At 45.0% G+C, this 24,839-nt stretch overlaps 1 protein-coding gene across 1 annotated transcript; it reads left to right on the forward strand.

Moving 5' to 3' along the window:
- The first annotated feature begins 10,188 nt into the window (after nucleotides 1–10,188).
- Nucleotides 10,189–23,196, forward strand: IGSF1 (immunoglobulin superfamily member 1). Its single transcript, XM_046674035.1, has 19 exons — nucleotides 10,189–10,258; nucleotides 10,423–10,449; nucleotides 10,864–11,145; nucleotides 11,498–11,785; nucleotides 13,695–13,979; nucleotides 14,220–14,513; nucleotides 14,982–15,260; nucleotides 15,599–15,719; nucleotides 17,609–17,679; nucleotides 17,776–17,808; nucleotides 18,186–18,476; nucleotides 18,774–19,052; nucleotides 19,666–19,953; nucleotides 20,741–21,028; nucleotides 21,218–21,505; nucleotides 21,704–21,991; nucleotides 22,113–22,391; nucleotides 22,783–22,906; nucleotides 23,061–23,196. The coding sequence occupies exons 1-19, from the start codon at nucleotides 10,189–10,191 to the stop codon at nucleotides 23,194–23,196; spliced, it is 4,011 nt and encodes a 1,336-aa protein (XP_046529991.1).
- Nucleotides 23,197–24,839: the final 1,643 nt, after the last annotated feature.

Genomic DNA, 24,839 nt, shown 5'->3' on the forward strand with positions numbered 1-24,839 from the left:
ATCATACTCTTGAAGGCAGAGTTTATCTTTATTTTCTTATCTCTCACCACTTTCTACAATACTTTGGGTATAATCAAACTGAATACATATTTTTTAATGGTTCAAAAAGAAAGATAGCACTATAGGACCCAAGAGGGTATCCATTCGAGTTCTATTCAAATTTCCTCCTCCCCATCACTGTCCTGTCTCCACTCCCACCATCATCATCAATCTAAACCCCAGTTACCACTGTAAAGAGATTAAAAAAAAACATAATTAGGCTGAGGATAACAGAGAGTTCTAGATTCAGATTTAACTCACAGTTATTCAATACTCGTTTGACTGATGAGGAGAAGGAGACTTGCCAAATGCCACACAATTACACAGCTAGTAAGTGGCTCTGCCAGGACTGAAATTCAAGCCCCCTGACACAAAGTCAAAATCTCTCTCCACAACCACTGAACATGTAGAAGAACTCCTCTCACTTTCTACTTTATAATTCTAAAGAAACTAGTTGCTAATCAGAAACATATTCTGTGTACCCCCAGACAGGGAGAAGCTAAATATTCTAACTACATGAGGCTCATTTTATGTACATATTTATTTCCATGTTTATATATTTGTGCCCTTATTTATATTTGTATGTGTATATATTTATGTATTCAGGTATTTAGTGCACTTACGTATTTATATATGTGCGTTTATTTTTTATTTATGTATTTCTTTATCTTACCTGTAGGGCTATGAAGCTCTTACTCCCAATGCTATTAGAGGAAAGCACATCAGTAAATCATACCTTAATTTCCTATAGTGTTTCTGAAGATCTCAGTTTAAAATAGGTGCTGAACTTCGATTAAAATTCCCCAGGTCTTAAGCTTCTAGAACAGAGGACAGAGAGAACAGCTGTGTGCAGAACCAAATTTCTGAGGTTCAGGAAGCACCTCGAAAGCCAACGGAATCCTCAACTATGAGAGCAGAAAAAAAGAAAACAAAAACTACTTAAGCTTAAAAGAGAATTAGAAAAATGATGAAAATAAGCTTAGGAGCGAGCGAGAAGTATTGTGACACTGCAGAGGAAGCAGGGACCTCAGAGAGTTCAGAGATATAGCTGGACCAGAGGAGCAGCAGGCAGAACACAAAAAAAGGCCCAACATGCGGGAGCTGATATCTTCCACTCTCAAAGTGATACAGGATCATGCAGCTATTTTAAAATGCACACAGGAAAAGCTCGTCAAAGACTACAGGATACTGATGAATGAGGTCGCAGGATTGGAAGAAATGCTGAGAGAGGAAAATTACCAAATAAATATCATGGAAGAGAGAATCAGTACAAATGAGGACCAAATTGAGCTTCAGTCTCAAAGGACAAAAGTTTTAAGCAAACAACTCTTCACAGTACAAGAAAAGATGATAGATCTTGAAAACACATCAAGGAGGTATAATATTCGTGTATCTGGCACCCCTGAAGGTACAGAAAATGAGAATAATCTTGAAACTATTATTAAGGAAACTACTGAAAAAATTTTTCCAGAGCTAAACATAAATCTCAACTTACATACAGAGAGAATTTACAGGTCCCCACTCAAATATACCTCTCAAACTAAAAGTCCACATAATTGTACAGTTCTTAAACTTGAAAGAAAAAGAAATCATCTTTCAAGCTGCCCAGAAAAAAGAACTGATTTTCAACAAGGTAAACATAGGACTGACACCTGACTATACCTTACTTACAGTGGAAGAGCCAAAATTGGAACAAGCTCTACTACCAGCTGAAGTTCCTGGGTCTGAAGCCCTGAGTGAACCATCCAGCCAAGCTATCTTTCCTATCTGAAGACGAGAGAAGAATCTTTGACAATCAAGATGACTTCGAGGCATTTGTCAGCAAAACTCCAAAACTACTGGCTTTACCACAAACAGCTGCAGCCCTGTGAGAGGGAGCTCCCGGAGATAAGTGACTAAATTGACTTACAAAGCCAAGTTTCTTAATAGAATGTAGATCTTAGTTTTATGATTAATTGCATTTTTGCCAGAGTAATTAGTGAAAAATGAAGTAAAAATGTAATGTTGACCAAGTTGTTATTAAGTGTCTCTCTCTGTCTCTCTGTCTCTGTCTGTGTCTCTCTCTCTCTGCATGACAAGGGGAAACAAGAAAAATAAAAAAGAAGATGGTAAGGGATGGAGGAGGGATAAATGGGAGAAAAGATGTGAATACAGCAAGAGAATAATTAAAGGTGAGTGGAATAGGGAGACATTGAAATATGATAGATAAAATAAGAAAAAATAATTTTTATGGCGAATATGAAAGCAACAAACTATATGAAATTAACAGACTTGTTATGAGAAAGAAAGCCTTCCACTGCCCTCTGTCAAGGGTACTTGGATCTTTTAGAAAATTTGACCATGTTCTAAAGCATAAAATAAGTAGAACTCAAAGAGATGTATGTACATTGAAATGCTTGCCTGCAAACTGATATTTTTAGAAACAGATTGTAAACAGTGGGTGATGTTGCAGTGATGTGTTTTTAAATTGCTAATTTGTGTTGCTCTTGCAGTTTAGATGTCTCCATTTAACTTTAATTATATAATTGGTAAATCATACAATAAATGGTAATAAAATAAGCCAATTGTTGACTTCTATGCTTTGGTTTGGACAAGTGAATAAAAGTTCCCAAATGACATTCCCCTCCCACATCCTCTTTACCATGCCCATGAAGAATGCCTACAATTTGGACACATTGGAGGCAAGTCAGACTCTGAAGCAGAAAAGAGCTTTCCTGGCACTGGCACTTTAAGGCATCCTACCTGTGTCAGACCTAAACTGCTCATAGGAGCCACTCTGCCTGCCCACCCCAGGCAGTGGAGCTGAGCCCACATCTTCCCTTCTGTGGCCATCAACTTCTTCCAACACAGGAAAAGGGAACACTGAAACACTTTGAAGCCTACCCTCAGAGCCCTCTTTCATTTCATAAGTCTATCCCTGAACTCCCATCCCCGTGTACTCAGATGTACACAACGTATAAGCACACACATATCTTCTCGCTGTTTCTCACATAAGTAAAAGGCATCTTGTGATGCTAGAAGGATTATTATTTGGGGTCAGTGGGCCAGTAGTTTACCTTTTTGGTAAAGGTTACATGGGCCAAACAGAACTTTGTGGCCCTGTTAGATTGGAACACAGCAAAACCTCATTTTCTCTAACCACACATTAACCTTAAGTTAAATTCACCTATGTAATCATACTGTTGGTTTGCTTTGTGACAGGCATCCAGAAGCCTGATCACACAGACTTCTATGCCTTTTGGCTCACAATGAGAGTATTTTGATTAAATAAGTTTCAGTTCTGGTTCATTATTTGTATTTGATTTATTCTAGGTATCTTCCTTCACAGTCCTGAAAATACCCTCAGTTATAGATTCTGGAAGTGACTTAGTGTCCCAACTTGTGCCCTTAATAATTGAAATGTTTGATAAAGGATAAGTTGAAACCCAAGCTCTGTGGGCAGGTCCCCACTTGCCTTTGCACCTCCAAAAGGAGATACTTCCCACCTCCAAAGCTCAAATTCCCACCAAGTCTTGCTGTTGGAACCTAACCTGTCTGGTTGGGCCTCCTCACTGTCTCAGAACACCACTTGTTTAGTCCCATCTCAGTTCCTTACTTTTCTACTTCACCTACCCTCTCCATTACAGAAGATGATGGCTGAGACTTACTGGGGAGTTGGGAGGGTATTGAAACATATTAGCAAACTTTGAATGCATCAAATTGTCTAGAGATCTGACACAGTCCTTAGGTGGCTTACACAGCAGTGAAGTAGGGGGAGGAGGAGTGGACCACAATGCTCCTGACTCTCTTGAATGTAAGAAAATTACCAGGATTCTTGGTAGTTCTTGTTTACCAGTGAGAATCAGTATCCTAAAACGTAAAGCTGGAAAAATGTGGTTTGCTAGTAAATGTTTAAGAAACAGCACTCTGGAAAAAACTGATTTGTTGCATTTGCTTATTCAGTGGTGTAAATTCTCTGACCATGGACAATTTTAAGCTACCAGTGTGATATTACTGAATGATGAGTTGATAAGATGCACACATTCAGCTCTCCTGAACTAGTGCTAGCCAGCTCCACCACATCACTGGGAAAAGGCTAGCTTTGGCCTGTGCTTCTCCTGGTTGGGCTACTATAAGATAGATTTAGCTTTAAAAATCTCGTCATCCTACACTGGACTCAGTTATGGAGAAAGGCTCCCCAGATCACCCTTGGTGCCTCACCTCTTTTGAGTTCGACCTTCTTGAAGTTTATTTAGCACTCCTCTGGCCCCCAGTACAGCTTTAGTAAGATAGTTACTCTTTCCTTCTCTCCAGGCTGAGAGTCTTTGGAGCTTAGAAACCTTGTCTTACAAATCGCATTTAGTCCCAAACCTACAGTCCACCACTCTCCCTACTTCAATGTGTATAGTATGTACTCAATAAAATCTTGTGTTTAACAGTTGTCTCATAATCCATAAGAGGTGATTATGAAGCTTTTTCAGGAGAAACCCTCTTCCAGCCCTTATGCTCAAGGTGTGAAAGTGAGAAGGGGTATGGATCAGGAATATTTTCTGGTATCACCACCTCCCAGGACAGTGAGGGTGGGAACTTCCATAGCAGCCCCCTCCTATTCTTCCCACCAGTTTAAGGGATGGAGAGTCAGAGAGGCCCTGACCGTTAGGAATAAGATGGTAATTCTCAAAATATTTCCTACAAGAAAAGTTGTTTAATATCAGCCAACTCTAGAGTAATAAACCAGAATAAAATCCAGGCTTCTTGGAATGTGTATGCATGAGAGATTCAGAGTCACAGAGCCACAGGCCTGCTGTATTCCTCATGGGGGAAGCCCAGAAAAGCCAATGTCAAGAACTCCATCTCAGCTAAGTCACAGCCCCAAGCCCTGTTGGTCTTTACTACCAGCTTTAAAATATTGGGCCATTCAAATTTTCTCTAGGGAGATCGGCCAGAGAATGTTTCTCCTTCTGTAGGCAGGCTGCAAGTTTCAAGACCCACAAAGGTAGCTTGGAGGTGGAGCTTCTAATATCTCAATTGCCAGCCAGAGTTTGAATGAGGGGCTTCTATGAAGCCTGAATAATAACTCCCTTCAAGATTTTACAGTGTCCCAGAGCAAAAGGCAAGAGTGAGTGATCTTCTCACTTACACAGCCCCAGGACCTTTTTCAGGTTTCCGTGGCCAGTTAGTGGGGGAACTGGGCTCTAGATTCAGGCTGCTGGTCCAAGAGCACAATCTTCAGCCCAAAGACTTGCAGAGAGCTGGGGGACACTATCATTGCTTTTTACTAGGCTATTAACAATATATTTGATTGGTGCTTTTCTGTTTCACTAAGCACTTTCACAGCTGTTTTTTAAATTTTTTAGTTTTAGTATTCCAAGCGTCCAATGCAGAGGCAGCATAGGGTAGTGGTTAAGAATATGGGACTGCAGTTTGCAGTATATACAAATCAAATCATTCTGTTGTACACCTGAAACTAGTATAATGTGTGTCAATTATACCTCAATAAAAAAAATGAAAGAGCTAGATTGTTCAGTTACTTTGCATAAAAAGTTTTAGAAACCTTGTCTACATAAGACTTTTTATAGATGTATTAAAATCAATAAAGTGGTTTAAGTAGGAAACAAAAGGATTTGGGGTTGTAGTACAGACTACCTGGATATGAATCCTAGCTCTGCCACTTGCTGGCTGTGTTGGCCTTGAGTGGTTTGCTTAATGACTCTGTTTCAGTTTCTTCATCTGTAAATGGGGCTGATAATGATAGCTATCCCATAGTGTTGTTATGGAAATAAAATGAGTTAATATTTATAAAGCACTTAGTGCCTGGTACTATCATAATGATTTCTTTATAAATGTTTTCAAATTGACATGGATATTTCCACCCTGACAGATAATAATTATCACTACTGTATTCCAAATAACCATCATGTTTGGCCAATTTTACCTCCTAAATGTTTTAGAAATCCTGACTCTCCCTTCCTTCTCTGCTTCCACTGTGCTAGTTTAGGCACACAGTAACAGCAAACAGCTTGCAGTTGTCCATACCTTACTTGCTGGCCTTTCCTATGTCAATCCTCTGACTCTCGCCGCACCCCCTTCTCTGGCTATCTCCTACTTGTTCTCTATCACTGTTTATCCTTGGACCACAAACTTCTTAAGAGCAGAAACTACCATTCTCTGAATTATCAGCGAATAGAACAATGCTTGGCACAAAGAAAATGCTCAACAAACATTTATTAAATTAATAGATGCTTGCTGTGTCCCAGGCACTATGTAGTGGTTTATAGGAGGATTTTCATTCAATCCTACCCAAAACTCTGTGTGACGGTAAGCACAATTATTATCCCCATTTTATGAATAAGAAAACTGAGACTTGAAGAGGTTAAATAACTTTCACAAAAAAGTCACATATTTATATTCATATGGCTATTCTATTCCTTATGCGATAATCTGCAGTTTATTATGATGTGTAGGAATAGAGGGTGTCAGGAAGACACAACTGAAAGCACTTGACTCATGAAGATATAGTATTCAATTTGCCTATTAAAAGAACTGTTACTTCATTTTTACATAGTTTGTTTTTAAATTACAGTATTTTTCTTTAGATAATTTTTAATCTTTTATGAGGGTAGAAATGCACATGAAGAAAAAATCTAGCTATTTCTTGCAACAATCAATTGATCTGTGAGTCCATCGGATGCTATACTTTAATCTCATCATATAATGTATTTCAGGAGCTTTGGTTAGTATCTTATCCATACATTATCATTTCGAAAAGCCTTTCATAGTCGGCTAAATTTGTGAAAGGTTGTCCACATCATTGAAATCACCATACTTTAAGGCATTTTGGGAACGCTTTACAGGTTAATAATAATAAGTAGAACTAGTAGTATGGTAGCAGCAGCTGCTACCATTTATTAAGCGCGTCCCATGTACCAGGCCTTCTGTGCTATAAGTTTTATTTGCACTATCTCATCAAACTCCTGTGCAGTAGCTTCTGTTGTTTTCTTTATTTTACAGATGGGGAAACTGGGACTCAGAGAGTTTAACTCACTTACTTGAGGTCACTCAGCAATTGAATAGTGGAATCTAGACTGAACTCCAAATTTGTATGTCTCTGTCTCTAAAGCTTGGGCTTTGGTTCGAAGCTGGACTTTGAAGGCTGTCCAAGTTACTTAACCCTCTCTGAGCTTCAGTTTCCTCATCTGTAAAAGTGTGGGAAGTAACACATCTTGTAAGGTTGCTATGAAGATTAGAAAAAGTAGGTGCCCAGGGCCCAGAGGCACATAGTAGGCATTTAAACCATGGTGGCAATGTTTCTGCATAAGTGGGACATTAAATGGGCAGAGGAAGATCTGAGATCCCTTTAAAGGCATTGGGGAGCTTGAGAGGAGGGATCTACAGCTTTGGCAGTCTTAAGAGCTGGTCCTCTCCTCTCCAGAATACAGTGACCCAGTGAAACTCTGAGCGACAGGCGAGGTGGCAGGGGCCTGAATTTGGCTCCAGCAACCTCTGCAGGGAGTCAGGAGAGAGGCGGGGATCTGGGAGGGGCGTAGAAATCCCGGTCGTCAGAGGACTGCAGGTGTCAGGCAGAGTTGGTGTAGGTGGACTCCCAGAGCCTGGCGGAGAGAGGGGAGGAGGTTGGAGCCGGCCAGCGAGCAGGCGGGGGAGAGAGGGAGGCGGGGCGTGGAGCCTGAGAGGCTGTCCTTAGACAGCTCTTCTCATGCCGGGCAGTTTGCTGCATCTGGAGGAGCTCACTGGAGAATCTCCAACATCGGAGCGGGCCTTCAACTACCGTAAGTACCTGCAAATGAGCGCATAGTCCTGTGGCTGAAGATTAAATACTGGCCATCAGATCCTAAACAAAACCCCAAAATAGTCTCCCTGCTGTAATTAATTGCCGTAAATCAAACTGCTCCCCAGTCTGTCCTCCCACCCCCTTTATCCTTCCCTTTCTCCTTCCCTCCCCGGAGCGCAGCCTTGCCTCGCCGAGAATCCCTGGGCACTGTAGATATCTTCCCTTTTCCTTCTCAGTCTTCCCTCCAAACCCTTAGCGGAGCATGTACCCAGCACCCCGCCGAGCCCAACCCCTTTGATTCCTAGAGCCCTCAAAGCTATTCAGGGGGCGAGCCATTAGACATCTCGGATATGACACCCTCAGAAGCACTGCGGCGCTGCCTAAGGGAGGGGAAAGTGCTTGGGTTGGAGTAGAAGCAGAGGGTAAAAAGGCTAGACAGGCGAAGTTGGGGGTGGGGGTTCGAATGTGAAAGGCCAAAAATGGGCGTGGCCAATTAACCTGAACCTTCTGGCTGCTTCCCACATTCCCTGGGTATAAGGTTCATCATTTATGGCTGAATATAAATGGTATGGTTTCCTTAGTGATTTGGGGACGTGTCAGCTATGCTGAGAAGCCTAGCTTCCATGATTCCACTCAAGCCCGGAGGAGGCAAAACTCTGGTTTAGGGGTCCAAGTGGCAAGGCTGGATCTCAGATGAATTCCTGGGCAGAATCCCAGGTTAAACCTTTCCCTTGACAGTACAATCCAGCTTCCCCAATAAATCCTGGACCAAAGCCTCAGGGGAACAAAGCAACAGGGTGGCGCCCTAGCCTGGGCCTGGGCCTGGCCCTGAGAGGAGTGGGGACAAGGGGCTCTAGGAGCTGAGACAGAAAGAGCAAATTTAGAGTCCTATACCAGGTTGATGCCTCCTTTGGGAAGAAGAAAAATAGTCACCTCTTTATGAAATGTTCACTTTGCATCTGGCACTGTACATATGTTATCTCTGATCCAACATGACAACAATGCTAGGTAGATATTATCCCCCAACTTTACAGATAGGAAAAGTTCAGAGAAGGTAATTTGAGCATCCTTCATGTAAATCTAAGTGTAAAGTGAGAAATGCAAAAGGAAACTGTGTCTCCTTGGATCTCTGACTGTCCACTTGCTTCCTACAGCCCAGATGTTTGAAAATGAATCTTGCCTTTTTCCTGCTCCTCCATCCCACCCCATGTTAGGGCTGGAGCAAGTTAGAGGCTGTGGCACTAGGATCAGTTTGGGGAAGAGAAATCAACTCTTTTCTGTTCTGGGAGTTGCCTTTACCCCACTCCACTGAGATAGGACCTCAGACTCTGAATAGATTGTTGGTGGAGGAGAATTAGCCTCAGTCTGTGTGGTGGAAATACACCTTCCCTTGGCAAAAGGATACGCTGGGTAGGGGAAGCGGGAGGAGAGACAGGAAAGGGTAAGGGGTCTGTGGTCAATTGTGATTTTGGGGAAAATGAGAAGGCCTCCCTGAACTCAATATTTTTGCCAGATTCCCCGAAATTCAAACAATTATTTTTTTCCTTAGGAGCAATGAACAAAAATGCTTACAAATTATGGGTGGCCAATAAGTCGTTTACACCTCATATTAATTAGCTCAAGCAGCTTGATTCCCCAACACCTACTTGAAATGGGGGTTTTGAGCTTTCGGGGGCAAGAAATAAGAATGAGAGCAATATTGGATCTGAAGCATTCCACAGATGGTAAAGCCTGGATGGGACGAAATGGGAAAGGTGAAGGAGGCTAAGAAAGAGGACAAGGGCTGCCTCTGGGAGTTTAAATGCTGGTTTTAGAGCATAGGCATTGGAGTTTAAAAATTTGAATTTTGGCTCTGATATTTAATATCTTTTGACTTTGGGCAAATTATATATCCTCTCTAAGCCTCAGTTTCCTTGCCAGAAAAATGGGAATGATAGGAATGCTTCCTTTGCTAGGTTGTTGGAGGACTCAGACTATATATATATATTTGAAAAGGTGACTCTTTATACCTCTCATCTCCTTCAACCCATGGGGCTTCTGCTGGCCTGGATTAGGTCGTCCTCTGGGCCTCTGAGATCCCAGGGACAAACAGACATCTCAGCAAATCTGACACCCTAGATAACAGGCAAGACTTTGGGTGGGAGGAGGGCAAAGTGGGGAAAAGGGGCAAGGAGAGGAAGTAGCAGGTGATCTTGTAATACCCTGTATGCCTGTGAGGGAGTGGAAGGTAGGGTTGTCAAGCGCAGTTTAGTGATTCAGACTAAACTTTAAGGAGCAGGACAAATCCCCTGAGTAAAAACACTTCTGCTTTTAGATCTCACCACCTGCTGAGAGGCAAAGCCCTTCAAGACTCAAAGCGCACATTGAGTCCCAGAGGCCCCATGACCCTGGACAGGCCAGGGAAGGGGGCTACCATGCTGTGGAAATTCACTCTCTTGCTCTTTTGCATTCGTGAGTACAAGGAAGGAGTGAGGGGCAAGTGAGCCTATCATAAGTACCCCTGCGAGTGGGTACCTTGGGGAGGGAGAGGAGAGTATTGAGATTTCAGGGTGGGTAGGGACAACAAGGAGGCACTTTTTTTTTTTTTTTTTTTTTACCATACTCTCTCTTTTCAGGGCTGAGTCTGGGTATGACATCAGTGGGTAAGTGAATTCTGCCACCTCAGGTACCTTCCTTCCTGAAGGCTCGTAGACATCGGCCTGCCTGCATGGCCTAGACATAACTGCTTTGCGATCCCAAAGACAATTCCCAGATTGAGTTGGTTGGGAATCAGAGTCCCTCACTTCATGACTTGGTTTCCCGTAGAATAGTAAAGAGCTTTATCTCAGATGGAAAGGAAGCCAGACTTGACAGTTTATTCCCCAACTCACTTGGATTCCTTGAACAAATATCCTGGGTCCCCATCCCACCCCCACACAAGCAGATACTCCTGTCCCCAGGGGAAGACAAAAGGAGGAATCTGGGTAGGGGCTTATTTTAAGGGACATTGAGGGAGCATGTTATGGGGAGGGAGGAGGTTGGACTGCTCATATCTTTGTGATCTTTGGAAATGACAGCGATACAATCTCAACCGGAGCTGTGGATAGAGACCAACTACCCCCAGGCTCCTTGGGAGAACATCACACTTTGGTGCAAAAGCCCCTCTCGGATTTCAAGCAAGTTCCTGCTGCTGAAGGATAAGACACAGATGACCTGGATCCGCCCTTCCTACAAGACCTTCCAAGTTTCATTCCCCATAGGTGCCCTTACTGAGTCCAATACAGGTCTTTACAGGTGCTGCTACTGGAAGGAGACAGGCTGGTCAGAGCCTAGTAAAGTTTTAGAGTTGAAGGCACCAGGTAAGAAGACCGAGAGAGATAATTAAGAATAAACTCCAGCTCCTGGGATTCAAACTTGCCTTCCCAGAGCAGAGTTCATTTAATTAATTCATTTGTTTACCTCAAATGCATGAATGCATGTATACAGACATTCCACAGTTAGTAAATAAGTGCAATGCAGAATAAGGATGCAGACTCTGGAACAGATGTAGAAGGCAGGTTCTCAATGTGGGGGAGACTTGAGCTGGGGGAAGGAGGGGTGGCAAATAAGGATCATACAGGTAAGGTTCATTTAAGTAGAACTCTCCTCTGCTGTTCCCCAAGCAGTACTATCCTTGCTCTACCTGAATTCCAGTTCATTCTCTCCTTCCAGGCCAGCTGCCCAAGCCGATCTTCTGGATCCAGGCTGAGACCTCCCCTCTTCCTGGATGTAATGTTAATATACTCTGCCATGGCTGGCTGCAGGATCTGGTATTCATGCTGTTCAAAGAGGGATATGCAGAGCCGGTGGATTACCAAGTCCCAACCGGGACAGTGGCCATATTCTCCATTGCCAACATGACACCTGAGAGCGAAGGGGTTTACATCTGCCGCACTCATATCCAGATGCTCCCCACCCTGTGGTCAGAGCCCAGCAACCCCCTGAAGCTGATTGTGGCAGGTGGGTGTGGCTATGGCTGCTGGGGTCTGATGATCATTGTCCCTGGGATCATGGCTGGATGAGCCAGGGTTTCTGATTTTACTTTCCTTGGCCAGTTGCTAGGCCCTGCATGGCCCGAGAGCTAGAGTTATTTGACATTTTACTGAGATGCAAATTAGAATCACACATGATACCAGGCAGATGTGTGGGAGCCAATCGCTTGGCTAGCGAGTGAGCCCAGCCAAATGTCCAGCAGCTTCAGCTCATCACAGCTTTGTTAGTCTCTAGTTGTTGAATATCGTGCATTTATTCATTCCTTTGACTAATATTTATTGAGCACTTAATATGTGCCAGGCACTGCCATTGCAGTCTTATAAACTGATTTTTTAAATTTTAAATGTATTTTTATTGTATTTGTGATTATTATTTTTAAGTGTGGAAAATAGAATGAATTGCTAATGCTGGTGATAAAAAATAAAAAATGACAAAGAAAGTGATAGTTCATATTTTAGAAATGGCTTTATAAATTATTTTAGTCCTTTATATATAAATCCAGTAAGGCAGTACCCCTTACAACAGAAGGCTCCCCAAAATGTCCAACTGCCAGACATACACCCCAGCCCAAACTCCCCCGTTCCATGGCCTGGATGCTTCTAGACAGAATTGGCCACATTTGCTTTAGTTCCTCCATTAAGCTAAATACACTTGGGGAAAGCTGTGGCACTACAGAGAGCACCTTGGACTTAGAAGCAGTAATCTTGGTTTCTAGTTCCACCTCTGACACCACCTCCCTGTGTGATCTTGAGCAAGTCACTTCACCTCTGTGTGCTTTGGTTTCCCCTACTCTAAAATGGGATAATGGAATCTGTCCAACCTACTGTATGATGCCTTTCTGTGCCTCAGTTTCCTGATTTGCAAAATTGGTATAATAATAATGCCTACCTCACAGGGTTGTTGTGAGGATTTGCCTAAATATAAAATGTGTACAGTGCCTGGCATATAAGTTCTCAATAAATGGTAGATATTAATTTTATTAGTATAGCTTTTTATTGAGGATCAAAGAACAAAGGGTTGTCTGTTTGAACTGTGTGTATGGATGTTTGTTGTATGAATGTCCTTCCAGCATAGATTCCAATAACACACACTTCTGCAGTTATCTGTTCACTGGTATACCTCACTAGGCCATGAACTTTTGGCTGGTGGGGACTGTGTCATCTTTACTTATAAATCCCTAGGCCTACAGGATGCCTGACACATCCAAATACTCAATGAGTATATGATGGAGGTGATCCTTCCAATAATGAATGGGTGGGTCTACCTGGGATTGGGGCGGGTAAGGAGGAGTAGTATGGGAGTGAGGTTTGCCCTCTATTTTGTATTATAATCTCCTTGGAGAATAATACATGGAAATGAGGGTGTGGCCCCACTAACAGAGATTTCTTTGGGTTGCGGATTTACTGTCCTATCCTTCCTTATTGGCCTCTTCCAGTCTCCTGTGGGAAGTAGGGTCTTATGTGGGCTTAATGTGTTCAAAAGCTGTCCTTAATACTGCAGTAGCATTCGTACTCTACAAAGATGGAATCAAAGTTATTTTCAAAAGTTTGGTTTCCGGAGTGGTCAAAGAACTACATTTGGCATTTCAGGGACCTAAAGATACAGGGAATTACAGATGTAGATATTCCACTGAGACACACCCCTACACATAGTTAGAGCTCAGTGGAGCTGACAGAGTCTGGTGAGAGAGCAAGGGCACAAGTGAATTTACTACCCTTGATTACCTCCTAGAAGAGGCAGAGATTCAAGGAAGAGAGAGGGAGAAGAGGGTAAAATTCAGCTACTACTTTCTATCTAAAGAAACTAGGAAAATAAAACCAGAAGATAATAGGGAAGAATCATCCTACCTCTAATTCAGGGTCTCTTCCCTTTCTAGGACTCTATCCCAAACCAACTCTGACAGCCTATCCTGGGCCCATCATGGCACCTGGAGAAAGCCTGAATCTCAGGTGTCAAGGGCCAATTTATGGAATGACCTTTGCTTTAATAAGGCTTGAAGACTTGGAGAAGTCCTTTTACCGCAAGAGGCCAATAAAAAATGAGGCACATTTCTTCTTCCGGGCTTTGAAAATCCACGACGCTGGACATTACCTCTGTTTTTACTATGATGGGTCAAACAGGGGTTCACTTCTTAGTGATGTCCTGAAAATCTGGGTAACCGGTAAGAGGGGGATGCCATGGGACCTATGTTAGGGGCCAAGGATAGACAACTCCTTCTGGGACCCCAGGAAACCTAATCATGCAGCGAGGGCTAACAGTGGGGAAGGGAGCAGAATTTGTACAACTCGGTTTAGGGTGGGATTTGCCAAGGGTGGACTGGAGGGAGAGGAGGAAATAAGCTCTATGTAGTGGGAGGGGGAAGTCAGACTATTAGCCCTTTATTTTTTGGATCTTGTCCTAGACACTTTCCCCAAGACCTGGCTACTTGCTCAGCCCAGTCCCGTGGTCCAAATGGGTCAGAATGTGAGCCTGTGGTGTCGAGGGCCAGTGGATGGAGTGGGGCTTGCACTCTATAAGAAAGGAGAAGACAAACCACTTCAGCTGTTGGATACCACCAGCATCGATGACAACGAGTCATTCTTCCTCAACAATGTGACCTACAGTGATGCTGGCATCTATAGCTGCCACTATCTCCTCTCCTGGAAGACTTCCATCAGAGTGACATCACACAACACCGTGGAGCTTGTGGTTGTAGGCAAGTCCTAACAACTGTTGTTTGATTTTATCCTCATTACAGTGTTCTAAGAATGAGCTAGTGGCCCTGTATCCTCTTGGAGTTATGAGTCAAGGAAAAACACAGTAGGAGTGTGGCATAGAATTTTCTCCAAAAACTTTAGATACCTTTTCTCCTAGGTTTGTTACTTAAGCCCTACCTCTCAGCATGGCCTAGCTCCATTGTGACCCTGGAAAAGTTATTTTCATTCAAGCCAGGGGAAACTTACAGATATGAGGTCTTCCTAAGTGAAAGTAGGCACCCAGGAGTCTTTAGAGCACCAAGGAGTAGGTGAAGGGGTTCTGATGCACATTCAAATTTTGAAGCCACTGATCTTGTGGAAGTGTAAAGGAAGAGAAGACCAGATAGGGACCTGAGAAACATTTGTTGGGGGAGGGGGTAATGAGTGCAAGGTCACTTTTCTAACTCTGGTCTCTGGATTGGTTGCAGATAAGCCCTCCAAACCCTCCCTGTCAGCCTGGCCCAGCACCATGTGCAAGCCAGGAAAGGCCATCACCCTTCAGTGCCGAGTACCTTATCCAGTACTTGAATTTTCTCTGGAATGGGAAGAAAGAGCAACATTCCAAAAATTCTCGGTAGATGGAGACTTCACCATCAGTAATGTTGAAGGGAAAGGCACAGGGACCTACAGTTGCAGCTATCGCAGAGAGGCACACGCTAACATCTGGTCACATCGCAGTGAGCCCCTGAAGCTGATGGGGCCAGCAGGTGAGAGGACAACTCTCCATAGGGATGCCCCTCCAAGGCTTTGGCCATGACAACCCTGGGATCCCAGATCAATTCGCAGAAAGATATGGAAAGGGGAGTCAAGGGCTTGTAAGTCAGGGCCCTTGGGTTTGGGCATCCTTCTCCTGGGGTGGTCTCACAATCAGTCAAAGGCAGTGAGCAGGATACTTTCAAGGCTCCCATTATTCATGAAAAAGAAGGTCACTGCTGTCTCACCTTCCCTTCACCTTCAGTAATGTTCACCATCCCCCCCCCCCCATGAATGTGTTTACTGCCCCTGTCCCCATCAAGGCCCCTGCTCTGGTCTTCTCTGGCCACAGGCTTTCTCATCTGGAATTACGTTCTGAATGAAGCTATCAGGTTGTCCCTAATCATTCAGCTTGTTGCCTTGCTGTTGGTAGTGCTGTGGATAAGGTGGAAATGTCGGAGACTCAGAATCAGGTAACTGTCTTGTCCCAGCCCCGTGTTCCTCAATCTAGCTAAGTCCAGGCTCCTCAGAGACTCAGGAATGGGTCATGCCCAGTTGAGACAAGCCACAGGGGCACATCCTTTGTATCCCTTACCTTCTGGGCTTAAGAGACAATACTTTCTCTTCCCGGTTGTTTCTCTTTTGCCTCACAGGAAAGTTAGCACCCAAGCCAGAGGGTGGAGAGTTGCATAATTCTCAGAGACTGGAAAGTAATCAAAACCTCATTCACTTATCCCCCTGGGAGAATGCCCAAATCTCCTTCCCAAACCACCCTGCCCCTCAGGGATGATTGATGTCTCCCACATTAACTTGGTCTGAACTTTTTCTTTTGTAAGAAGCCATGCTGTCCTGTCTCCCAGGATATTATCCAATTCACATCCCAACTTTTTACCCTTACCTCTGGCTCTCAAGGGCTAGAGAGCCTTGTGATCCATCCTAGTTGCCATAGAAACCAGTCTCTCTGCCATTCTGGCCTCTAGCCATCCGTGCAGAGCATTCTGAGAATATAATCTTAATCTGGATGGACCTGATGAGGCAATGGATTGGGCCAGGGAATCAGACTTTTTCCTCTGACCTATAAAATGTCAAGCCAAACAGGTTCCCCTACATTTCCTTTGATCTTTTGGTGTCCCCTGGACTATTCTCCTCTCTCCCTGATCCCCATGGCCTGTGCTCAGGCTATTCTGCTTGAAAATAAGAAGAGAAATGGCAGCTCCTAGCCTGATGGGGGCTTCAGCTCCTGAATGCCTTACATACTTCCCCCTACCCTCTGCCTCTGGCTATATACCCCCCTCACCATGATCATAGGCCTTTGTGTGCCTGGGAGTATTCAATACACAATGGATGATGAGTATGATTGCGTGTGTCTGTGTTTTCTGCTGAGATCTGGCAAACAGAGTGCTTGGGTAATGAGAAGGGAGCCAGCCACCTAAGTGTTCTGCAAAAACCACCACCCTTTGAGCTTTCAAAAAGTTTCGGTAGGGATCTAGTTCTCCTCAGAATCTGTCATGAGCCCTGCATACACTGGGGTAACCTCCAAGCCAGGGGTTAGAAAAAAATGTAGCTTCAAGGGCCCTACCTCAGCCCAGAACCACTGCATCAAAGAATGAGTTCAGAAACCAGATTTCAGAGAAAGCAGCTTGAAAAGCATGTTTTCCTTGCCAAGAAGGAAGGTCACTGTTTTTTAAGTAAAAATTGTTAAATGGATTTCGGCTTAATATCATCTAATTCTACAGGACCCGTAACCCAAAGCTGCTGCACATTTCGAGTCATAATCTGGGTCGGGGTAGAGAGATCCCACTCTCTGACAAGCTTAGCTCAGCACTGACAATCCTGGTAATTCACCACGGCTGCCTAGGCAACCTTTTCATAACAAAAGCAGGTGAGGCAGGTCAGTCTGAGGACCAATACTGCCATAATAAAACTGCTTCCAAACTTAAACTTGATGACAGAGAAACACCCAAAATTTCTCCCTCCACCCCCACACCCACCACCCAGAGCTGCCCATCACACTGAGTTCCAGAGGTTCTGAGAGCTGGGGTTACAAAAGCATTTTCACATCTGACATCTCAGTTCCAGCAACAGCCTAATCAGGGGCCATGGGGAGCTGACACATGATATAGGCTGGCGAGGGGGGAGGGGGCAGGGGGCACGTGGGTCATGAAAGAGCAAGAGGTTTGTAGGTGGTGGGGCCCTCAAAAAGAAAAGTCATCGATGTCAGAAAAGATTATATCCCATTATCCTGGCCATATCCAATCCCTATTGGGTGGTGAGTAAGCCAATGACATAAATTGCCGCCCCCTTCTCTCCGCCCTCCCCCTAATCCCAGCAACTCCTCTCATCTCTTTTCTGGTCTCGCTAGAGAAGCCTGGTTGCTGGGAACAGCTCAAGGGGTCACCATGCTCTTCATAGTCACGGCCCTTCTCTGCTGTGGTGAGTACAAGGGGGTGGGGAAGGGGCCTGGGCAGAAGGCCGGGGTGAAGTCTTGTGCGGGAGGGGGAAGAGCCCTGGCAGCAATTTCTTTTGCAGGACTGTGCAATGGGGTATTGACAGAAGAGACTGGTGAGTTTTTTCCTGCTCCTGACTGGGACATTCCTCTCTGGAGATCCGAAATAACTACAGAGTGTCAGTGTCAGTGGCCAGGGAGTGACTGGTTGAGAGGGAAGGACAGCCAGGAAGGGGCACTTGCTAAAGCTGCTGGCAAAATTCAGCCTCCAACTCTGCTTTTCTGCCTGCAAAATTTCCCCCAAGCTTCTGCACTTTTCTGAGGCTCAGCTGAGACATCAGCTTCCCCTTCCTGCAGCACCTGCAGAAGGAAAGAAAGAGTTTGGATTTGGGTTGAAAGGGGAGGTGGGCAGTGTGATCTGGGTAGGGGGTTCAAGGGCAAGGAGAGGGGGAGGGACAAGGGAGGATGGCTTCATTAACTCTGCTGTTTCTAGAAATAATCATGCCAACCCCTAAGCCTGAGCTGTGGGCAGAGACCAACTTCCCTCTGGCCCCGTGGAAGAACTTAACCCTCTGGTGCAGAAGCCCTTCTAGCTCAACTAAGGAGTTTGTGTTGCTGAAGGACGGGACCGGGTGGATCGCAACTCGCCCAGCCTCAGAGCAGGTTCGGGCTGCCTTCCCCCTTGGTGCCCTAACCCAGAGCCACATCGGGAGTTACCACTGCCATTCATGGGAGGAGATGGCTGTGTCGGAGCCCAGTGAAGCACTTGAACTTGTGGGGACAGGTAAGAAAAGGCAGAGGGTCCTTCCGGAGTGATCTCCAGTGCCCCTGGAACTCCAGCACTGTCTCTGGGGGAGGAGAATGCACAGAGACCCAAGCCCAAGGGGTTTGTGCTGCTTGTAGTAGAGGAGGGGCACCTAAATGGGGGAGGGAAGTAGGGAAGAGAGCGAGAGGAGGATGACAGGAAGAGCCAAAAACCAGTCCAGGATGGATTTCTTTTTGGCTAACAAAGTGACTCCAAGTGTCCCATTTGGGCACCTCCAAACCTCGAACTCCTTTTCCACCCTATTTTGTTTTCTAGACATCCTCCCCAAACCTGTCATTTCTGCTTCCCCCCCAATCCGGGGCCAGGAACTGCAAATCTGGTGCAAAGGATGGCTGGCAGGCATGGGGTTTGCTCTGTATAAGGACGGAGTGCAGGAACCTGTCCAGCAACTTGGTGCTGTTGGGAGAGAAGCCTTCTTTACAATCCAAAGAATGGAGGATAAAGATGAAGGCAATTATAGCTGCCGCACTCATACTGAAAAGCACCCCTTCAAGTGGTCTGAGCCCAGTGAGCCCCTGGAGCTTGTGATAAAAGGTAGAGCTGGAAAGGGTGTGTGAGGGGGGAGGGGGGAGGCCAAACTCTGGGTTAGACACTACTCTCTCCACAGCAAACTTTGCTGCTGGTCCTAGGAGCCTGTGTCCAATCTTAGAGCCAGGCAGGCGTGGCGCTGGGAGTGCCAGGGCCTCTGGCTGCACGATATTAATAGCCATAATCGTTATTAATAGCTGGGGTTTGTGGAGGGTGATTTAATTTTTCTAATTATTTTCATATCAATTATCTCATTTAGCTATAGAGCAAATATTCATGGGAAGTGGAGCAGGTACCATTTCCCCTTCTTGTCCAAATGGGCAAACTGAGGCTCAGGGAACAAGCAGAGCCCCAATGATAATTCATTCTTTCAGCTAGCCTCTATTGCCTGCCCTGATGACAGGGAGGATTCAGCCCAAGGAGGTGAGGGGTCAGGGTGAGGGGTTCCTGTCCATCTGCAAAGTGGATTTGCCTTGATTTTCAAGTGCACCTACCTCTGAGTGAAGTACTATAGAAAACAAAGCAGCTTTCTGGAACCAAGATTTGCTATATTGGCTATCTTTCTTTCTTTTTTTTTCTTGATTTTGTTTTGCATTGTGTTTTGTTTTTTAACTTCTAGAAATGTATCCCAAGCCCTTCTTCAAGACATGGGCCAGCCCTGTGGTCACTCCTGGTGCCCGAGTGACTTTCAATTGCTCCACGCCCCACCAGCGCGTGAGCTTTATTCTTTACAAAGATGGAAGTGAAATAGCATCTAGTGACAAGTCTTGGGCAAATCCGGGAGCCAGTGCAGCTCACTTTCTGATCATTTCGGTGGGCATTGGTGATGGAGGGAATTACAGCTGCCGCTATTATGACTTTGCTTTCTGGTCTGAGCCCAGCGACCCTGTGGAGCTCGTGGTGACAGGTCAGGAGTGGGGAAATTCAGGTGGAGGCCGTACTGACCCTGGGACAGTGGGCGGAAGGGCTACCAGCAGGAGAGGAAGAAGTATTTCCTCTAAAAGTCACCGATAAAATGCTTAGGACAGTACCTGACACATGGTAAACAGTCCATGTAAGGCAGCTGCTAGTATTCTTATTAATACAGGAAGAAGAGACAAACGAGAGGAGGGAGGCAAATAATTCACTTCTGGAGAAAGAAGTGAGGCAGATGGGGGTGTCCAATCCCCACAGCTAAGTTCACATTGCCTTATTTCTGAAATCATTTTGTGGCTTGGCCTTGAGCTTTAGGCTCAATGGCCACTTTTTCTGTAGCTAGAGTGTCAGAGATTGGTGGGCTGGATAGCCCTCAGAGAAAGGGCAAAGACCTTGAAATGTCAGCTGCATATTATGCAGCCATTACAAATGATAGTTTTCAAAGGCTGTTTAACGTCATAGGAAAATGTTTACAATATAAAGTTAAGTGAAAAATATTCAACTACACAGCTATGTATACAGTAGGATCCCAATTATGCAAATAGTTATAGCTACAATGACATAGGCATGTATGGAAAAAAGTAAATGGAAAAGAAATATGTAAAAATGTATAAAGAATGATTATCTTTGAGTGGTAGAATTGTATTTTCTTCATTAGGTTTTTTTTGTATTTTATTTTCTACAATAAACATATATTGGTTCTTATAATAACACCAAAAAAGCAATTTGCAGATTGTGGGGGGCAGATGTCTCTCATGTTGTGGTCTCTTTAATTTCAGAATTCTACCCCAAACCCACTCTCCTGGCACAGCCAGGTCCTGTGGTGCTTCCTGGGAAGAATGTGACCCTGCGCTGCCAAGGGGCTTTCCAGGGCATGAGGTTCGCCCTCTTGCAGGAGGGAACCCTGGTTCCGTTACAGTTCCAGAGCACTCCAGGGAACTCAGCTGAGTTCCTCCTCCACACTGTTGGAGCAGAGGACTCTGGGAACTACAGCTGTGTCTACTATGAGACGACCATGTCAAACAGAGGATCACATCTCAGCAAGTCCATTATGATCTGGGTGACTGGTAAGGACAGACAAGACATAGGACTGGGACAAAGACAACTGGAGTAGGAATTAAGGAGGGTAATCCCTCTTGGAAGCCTAGGCTAGGCCACCGAAGGGAACTATTGTGTGTAGAAGGAGAAAGATAAAGGATTAATCCAGCAATTAATGTTTCCATACTCACCACTTTACATCTTTGATTTATTCCTAGACACATTCCCCAAGCCATGGTTGTTTGCTGAGCCCAGTTCTGTGGTTCCCATGGGACAGAATGTTACTCTCTGGTGCCAAGGGCCAGTCCATGGCGTAGGGTACATTCTACACAAAGAAAGAGAAGCCACTTCAATGCAGCTCTGGGGATCCACCAGTAATGATGGGGCATTTCCCATCACCAATATATCTGGTGCTAGCATAGGGCGTTACAGCTGCTGCTACCACCCTGACTGGACGAGTCCTATCAAGATACAACCTAGCAACACCCTGGAACTCATAGTCACAGGTAAGGGGAACATGCTCTGGAGTGGGCGTGAGAGTGTAGAATGGAGTAAATAGACTTGGAGATGGTTCATGAGAAATTGTTTTTGAAGAGCTCAAGGACAAGCAAGCAATGAACTTCCCTCTTTATTGAACAGAGACTCCAGGGGTGATGCACTGGAAAGTGGACTCCTCTCTCTGACCAGAAGTTAATTTCTTCTAGGTTTGCTCCCCAAACCCAGCCTATTAGCCCAACCTGGTCCCATGGTGGCCCCTGGAGAAAATATGACTCTTCAGTGTCAAGGGGAATTGCCAGACTCAACATTTGTCCTTTTGAAAGAGGGTACTCAAGAGCCCTTAGAGCAACAGAGGCCAAGCGGGTACAGGGCTGACTTCCGGATGCCAGCAGTAAGAGGTGAAGATTCTGGGATCTATAGCTGTATTTATTATTTGGACTCTGCTCCCTTTGCAGCCTCCAATCACAGTGACTCCCTGAAGATCTGGGTGACAGGTAAGGTCCTGGCGACTTCAGTAAGAGTCTGGATTTTGTAGTTTTTAGTAGCTAGCTCTAAGGGTTTAAAGCGCTGGGTTCAGGATGACTTCTTCTAACTCTGTGTCCTGGCTGGTTGCAGATAAGCCCCCTAAACCCTCCCTGTCAGCCTGGCCCAGCACCATGTTCAAGCTAGGGAAGGACATCACCCTTCAGTGCCGTGGACCCCTGCCAGGTGTTGAATTTGTCCTGGAACATGATGGGGAAGAAGCACCTCAGCAGTTCTCAGAAGATGGAGACTTTGTCATCAACAATGTAGAAGGAAAAGGCATTGGAAACTACAGCTGCAGCTACCGCCTCCAGGCCTACCCTGATATCTGGTCAGAGCCTAGTGATCTCCTGGAGCTTGTGGGGGCAGCAGGTGAGAGGATAATCCCTCCATGGTCCTGGCATGACACACCTGGGATCCCAGAGACAGTCCCCATCAAGAGAGCCCAAATATGTAGTTATGAAGGTTTGGGGTCAGAGACCTCAAGTGTGGTCATCTTTCTCCTAGGGATGGTGAGGAGATGGGACCTCAGATTCACTCAGAGATAGTGAACAGGATACTTTCAAGGCCTCTTCCACCTCCAAAATGGAGGGCTGCTTCTGCCTCACCATAAACACTGCCTCTGACCACCCCGTCTGCAGTCTCAACACATGGCTCCCGAGTGAAACCTGGAGGAGGCCAGATGAGGGGGCAATGAGAGATTAGGGGAACACTATGTGTGCTAACCTCTATGGCCTTGGTTTCTACTCTTTTATCATCACAGGACCTGCTGCTCAGGAATGCACTGTGGGGAACATTGTCCGAAGTAGCCTGATCGTGGTGGTGGTTGTAGCTTTGGGTGTGGTGCTAGCCATAGAGTGGAAGAAGTGGCCTCGACTCCGAACCAGGTAAATGCCTGATGTCAGCCCCCTTCTGTGAACCCAGGTCTGTTGGAAAAACAATGATCTGAATGCTCCTTCGGCATCTGAGCCCCACAATGCAACCTATTTTCAGGTTGATGGTTCTGGATCCTCCCTTAGTTAAGTCTTTTTCTCTACACAGGGATTCAGAGACAGATGGAAGAGACCAAACCATAGCCCTTGAAGAGTGCAACCAAGAAGGAGAACCAGGCACCAGCACTAACTCTCCCTCATCAATCTCTCAGGGAACCTCAGTGGAACTGCCAGTCCCAATATAATAATCTCCTCCTTTACAAGAGCTTTCCTTTCCTCTCTCTTATCTTCAGAGACCTGAAAATCTGACTGGTTACCCTGGGAGTCAGCCCTACCTACCATTCTTGGCCACTAATCACCTGAGCTGAGTCAAGGGATTCTGGGAGTTGAGAGCTCTACCAGGGTGAGATGTTTCCTGAAGAGAGTTCCCTGCCCCTGTAACTCCTCACTGTACTGATTTACTGGTGCATGAAATTCTATTAAAAATGTATTCTTCTGAATAAAGAGAGTATTCACTATTTAACTGCAAAAACTATGGCAGTGATTTTCTATTGGTCTCTTGTCCACTTATAACTTAGCAGAAATGGTGTTTTGGAGCTGACCTCCATGACAGAATAAGAGCACAGGGCTGCTAGTACAGAGAAAGGAGCTCAAGGATGGGATGGGGAAGGAGGGAAGGCTCCAAAATAGTACTTTCCAATTTGGTTTGAGACATGGTCACTGAACAGAATGTCCTATTGTCTTTCCATCTTATTATTGAATGAATGGATGAGTGAATGAATGAATGAATAACAATGTTCTCTCCAAGTTATGCCTGAGGAAGGCAAACACTGAAGTCACACCCTTTTCACCATGTTACTTCTAGGTCCGTAATACACCTGCTTTCAAACTTCAGGATTAGCCCTCTGCAGAACTCTGAAACTGGCAAAGTGTGCTTTGTGGCCCTTACCTTACAATCACAGGGTGTACACGAATTCACTCTTAAGTTAGGACAATTAACAAAAGATGAATACTTTGCGCCTCCCTAAAGAGTCCCGTTTTCCCAAAGGAATGGGCCTCTGGTGGTGGGATCTCAGGGAGTGAGTAAGCAGGTGAGATGGTTGGTTTGGAGGAGGGGCCCTCCCAGTGTCCCATGCCAGGACTCCAAATGGAAGTCCTGGCTCACATTCTGAGCCCCTGCTCTTTCTCCCTGGATCAGCATGCCACCTTTCCCATGGGTGGGAATTCAGTGTTTAGGGGAATTGGATGGGGGAAGGGGGCTTACCTAATTCCTTGAACCTATTCAAGACCTCAGAAGAATTGACCTATGGGTCCCAGAAGAGGTCATGACCCCTTCAAACCTGATCCTCAAGTTCCTTACCTGCCAACGCTGTTTAATTGTAAGCCAACACTGTTCAATAGAGCCGTGTAAATGGGTGCTGCACACAGTGAGTTATTTATCCCTGGTTACAACAAAGTTTAGAAAGCAGCTCCTATATGCTTACACTAGGAAGCTTATTTACCCAGCAACTTAATGAAAAAAAAAGCATCCCATTTTACTTAATCCTTACAGAATGAAACACTCTGAGTACTACAGACTAATTTGTACTAAGCTCTTTGGAATGTAGAAGTACAAAGTCTCACTCTGATTTCCATTTGATGAGGTTCTATTAGTCGCTTATACTAATTTCTTACAGTGTTTCTAAAAATTGCATCTCAAAAGTGCTTTTACATTTGAATTTAGAAAAACCTAATTGTTGCTTTCTGCTGAACACCACTCTCCGCCTTCAAACTCTCCATCCCTAACCCTCAATCAAGCTGTACATTTTGAACACTGGAGGGAGGCCCATCCTTGGTCCTTGGTTTTAGGATAGAAATCCTTCGATCAGCGCTGATTTTGTTTTCCAAT

The sequence above is a fragment of the Equus quagga genome, chromosome 10, assembly GCF_021613505.1.
Source record: "Equus quagga isolate Etosha38 chromosome 10, UCLA_HA_Equagga_1.0, whole genome shotgun sequence".
In the NCBI taxonomy this organism is placed as follows: Eukaryota; Metazoa; Chordata; class Mammalia; order Perissodactyla; family Equidae; genus Equus; species Equus quagga.

Excerpts from the sequence above, each read along its gene's own strand:
- IGSF1 (XM_046674035.1), top strand. The coding sequence starts at position 10,189 with ATGACCCTGGACAGGCCAGGGAAGGGGGCTACCATGCTGTGGAAATTC. Across the intron at positions 13,980-14,219 it reads CCTGAAAATCTGGGTAACCG|ACACTTTCCCCAAGACCTGG; the intron begins GTAAGAGGGGGA and ends ATCTTGTCCTAG. Across the intron at positions 14,514-14,981 it reads CGTGGAGCTTGTGGTTGTAG|ATAAGCCCTCCAAACCCTCC; the intron begins GCAAGTCCTAAC and ends GATTGGTTGCAG.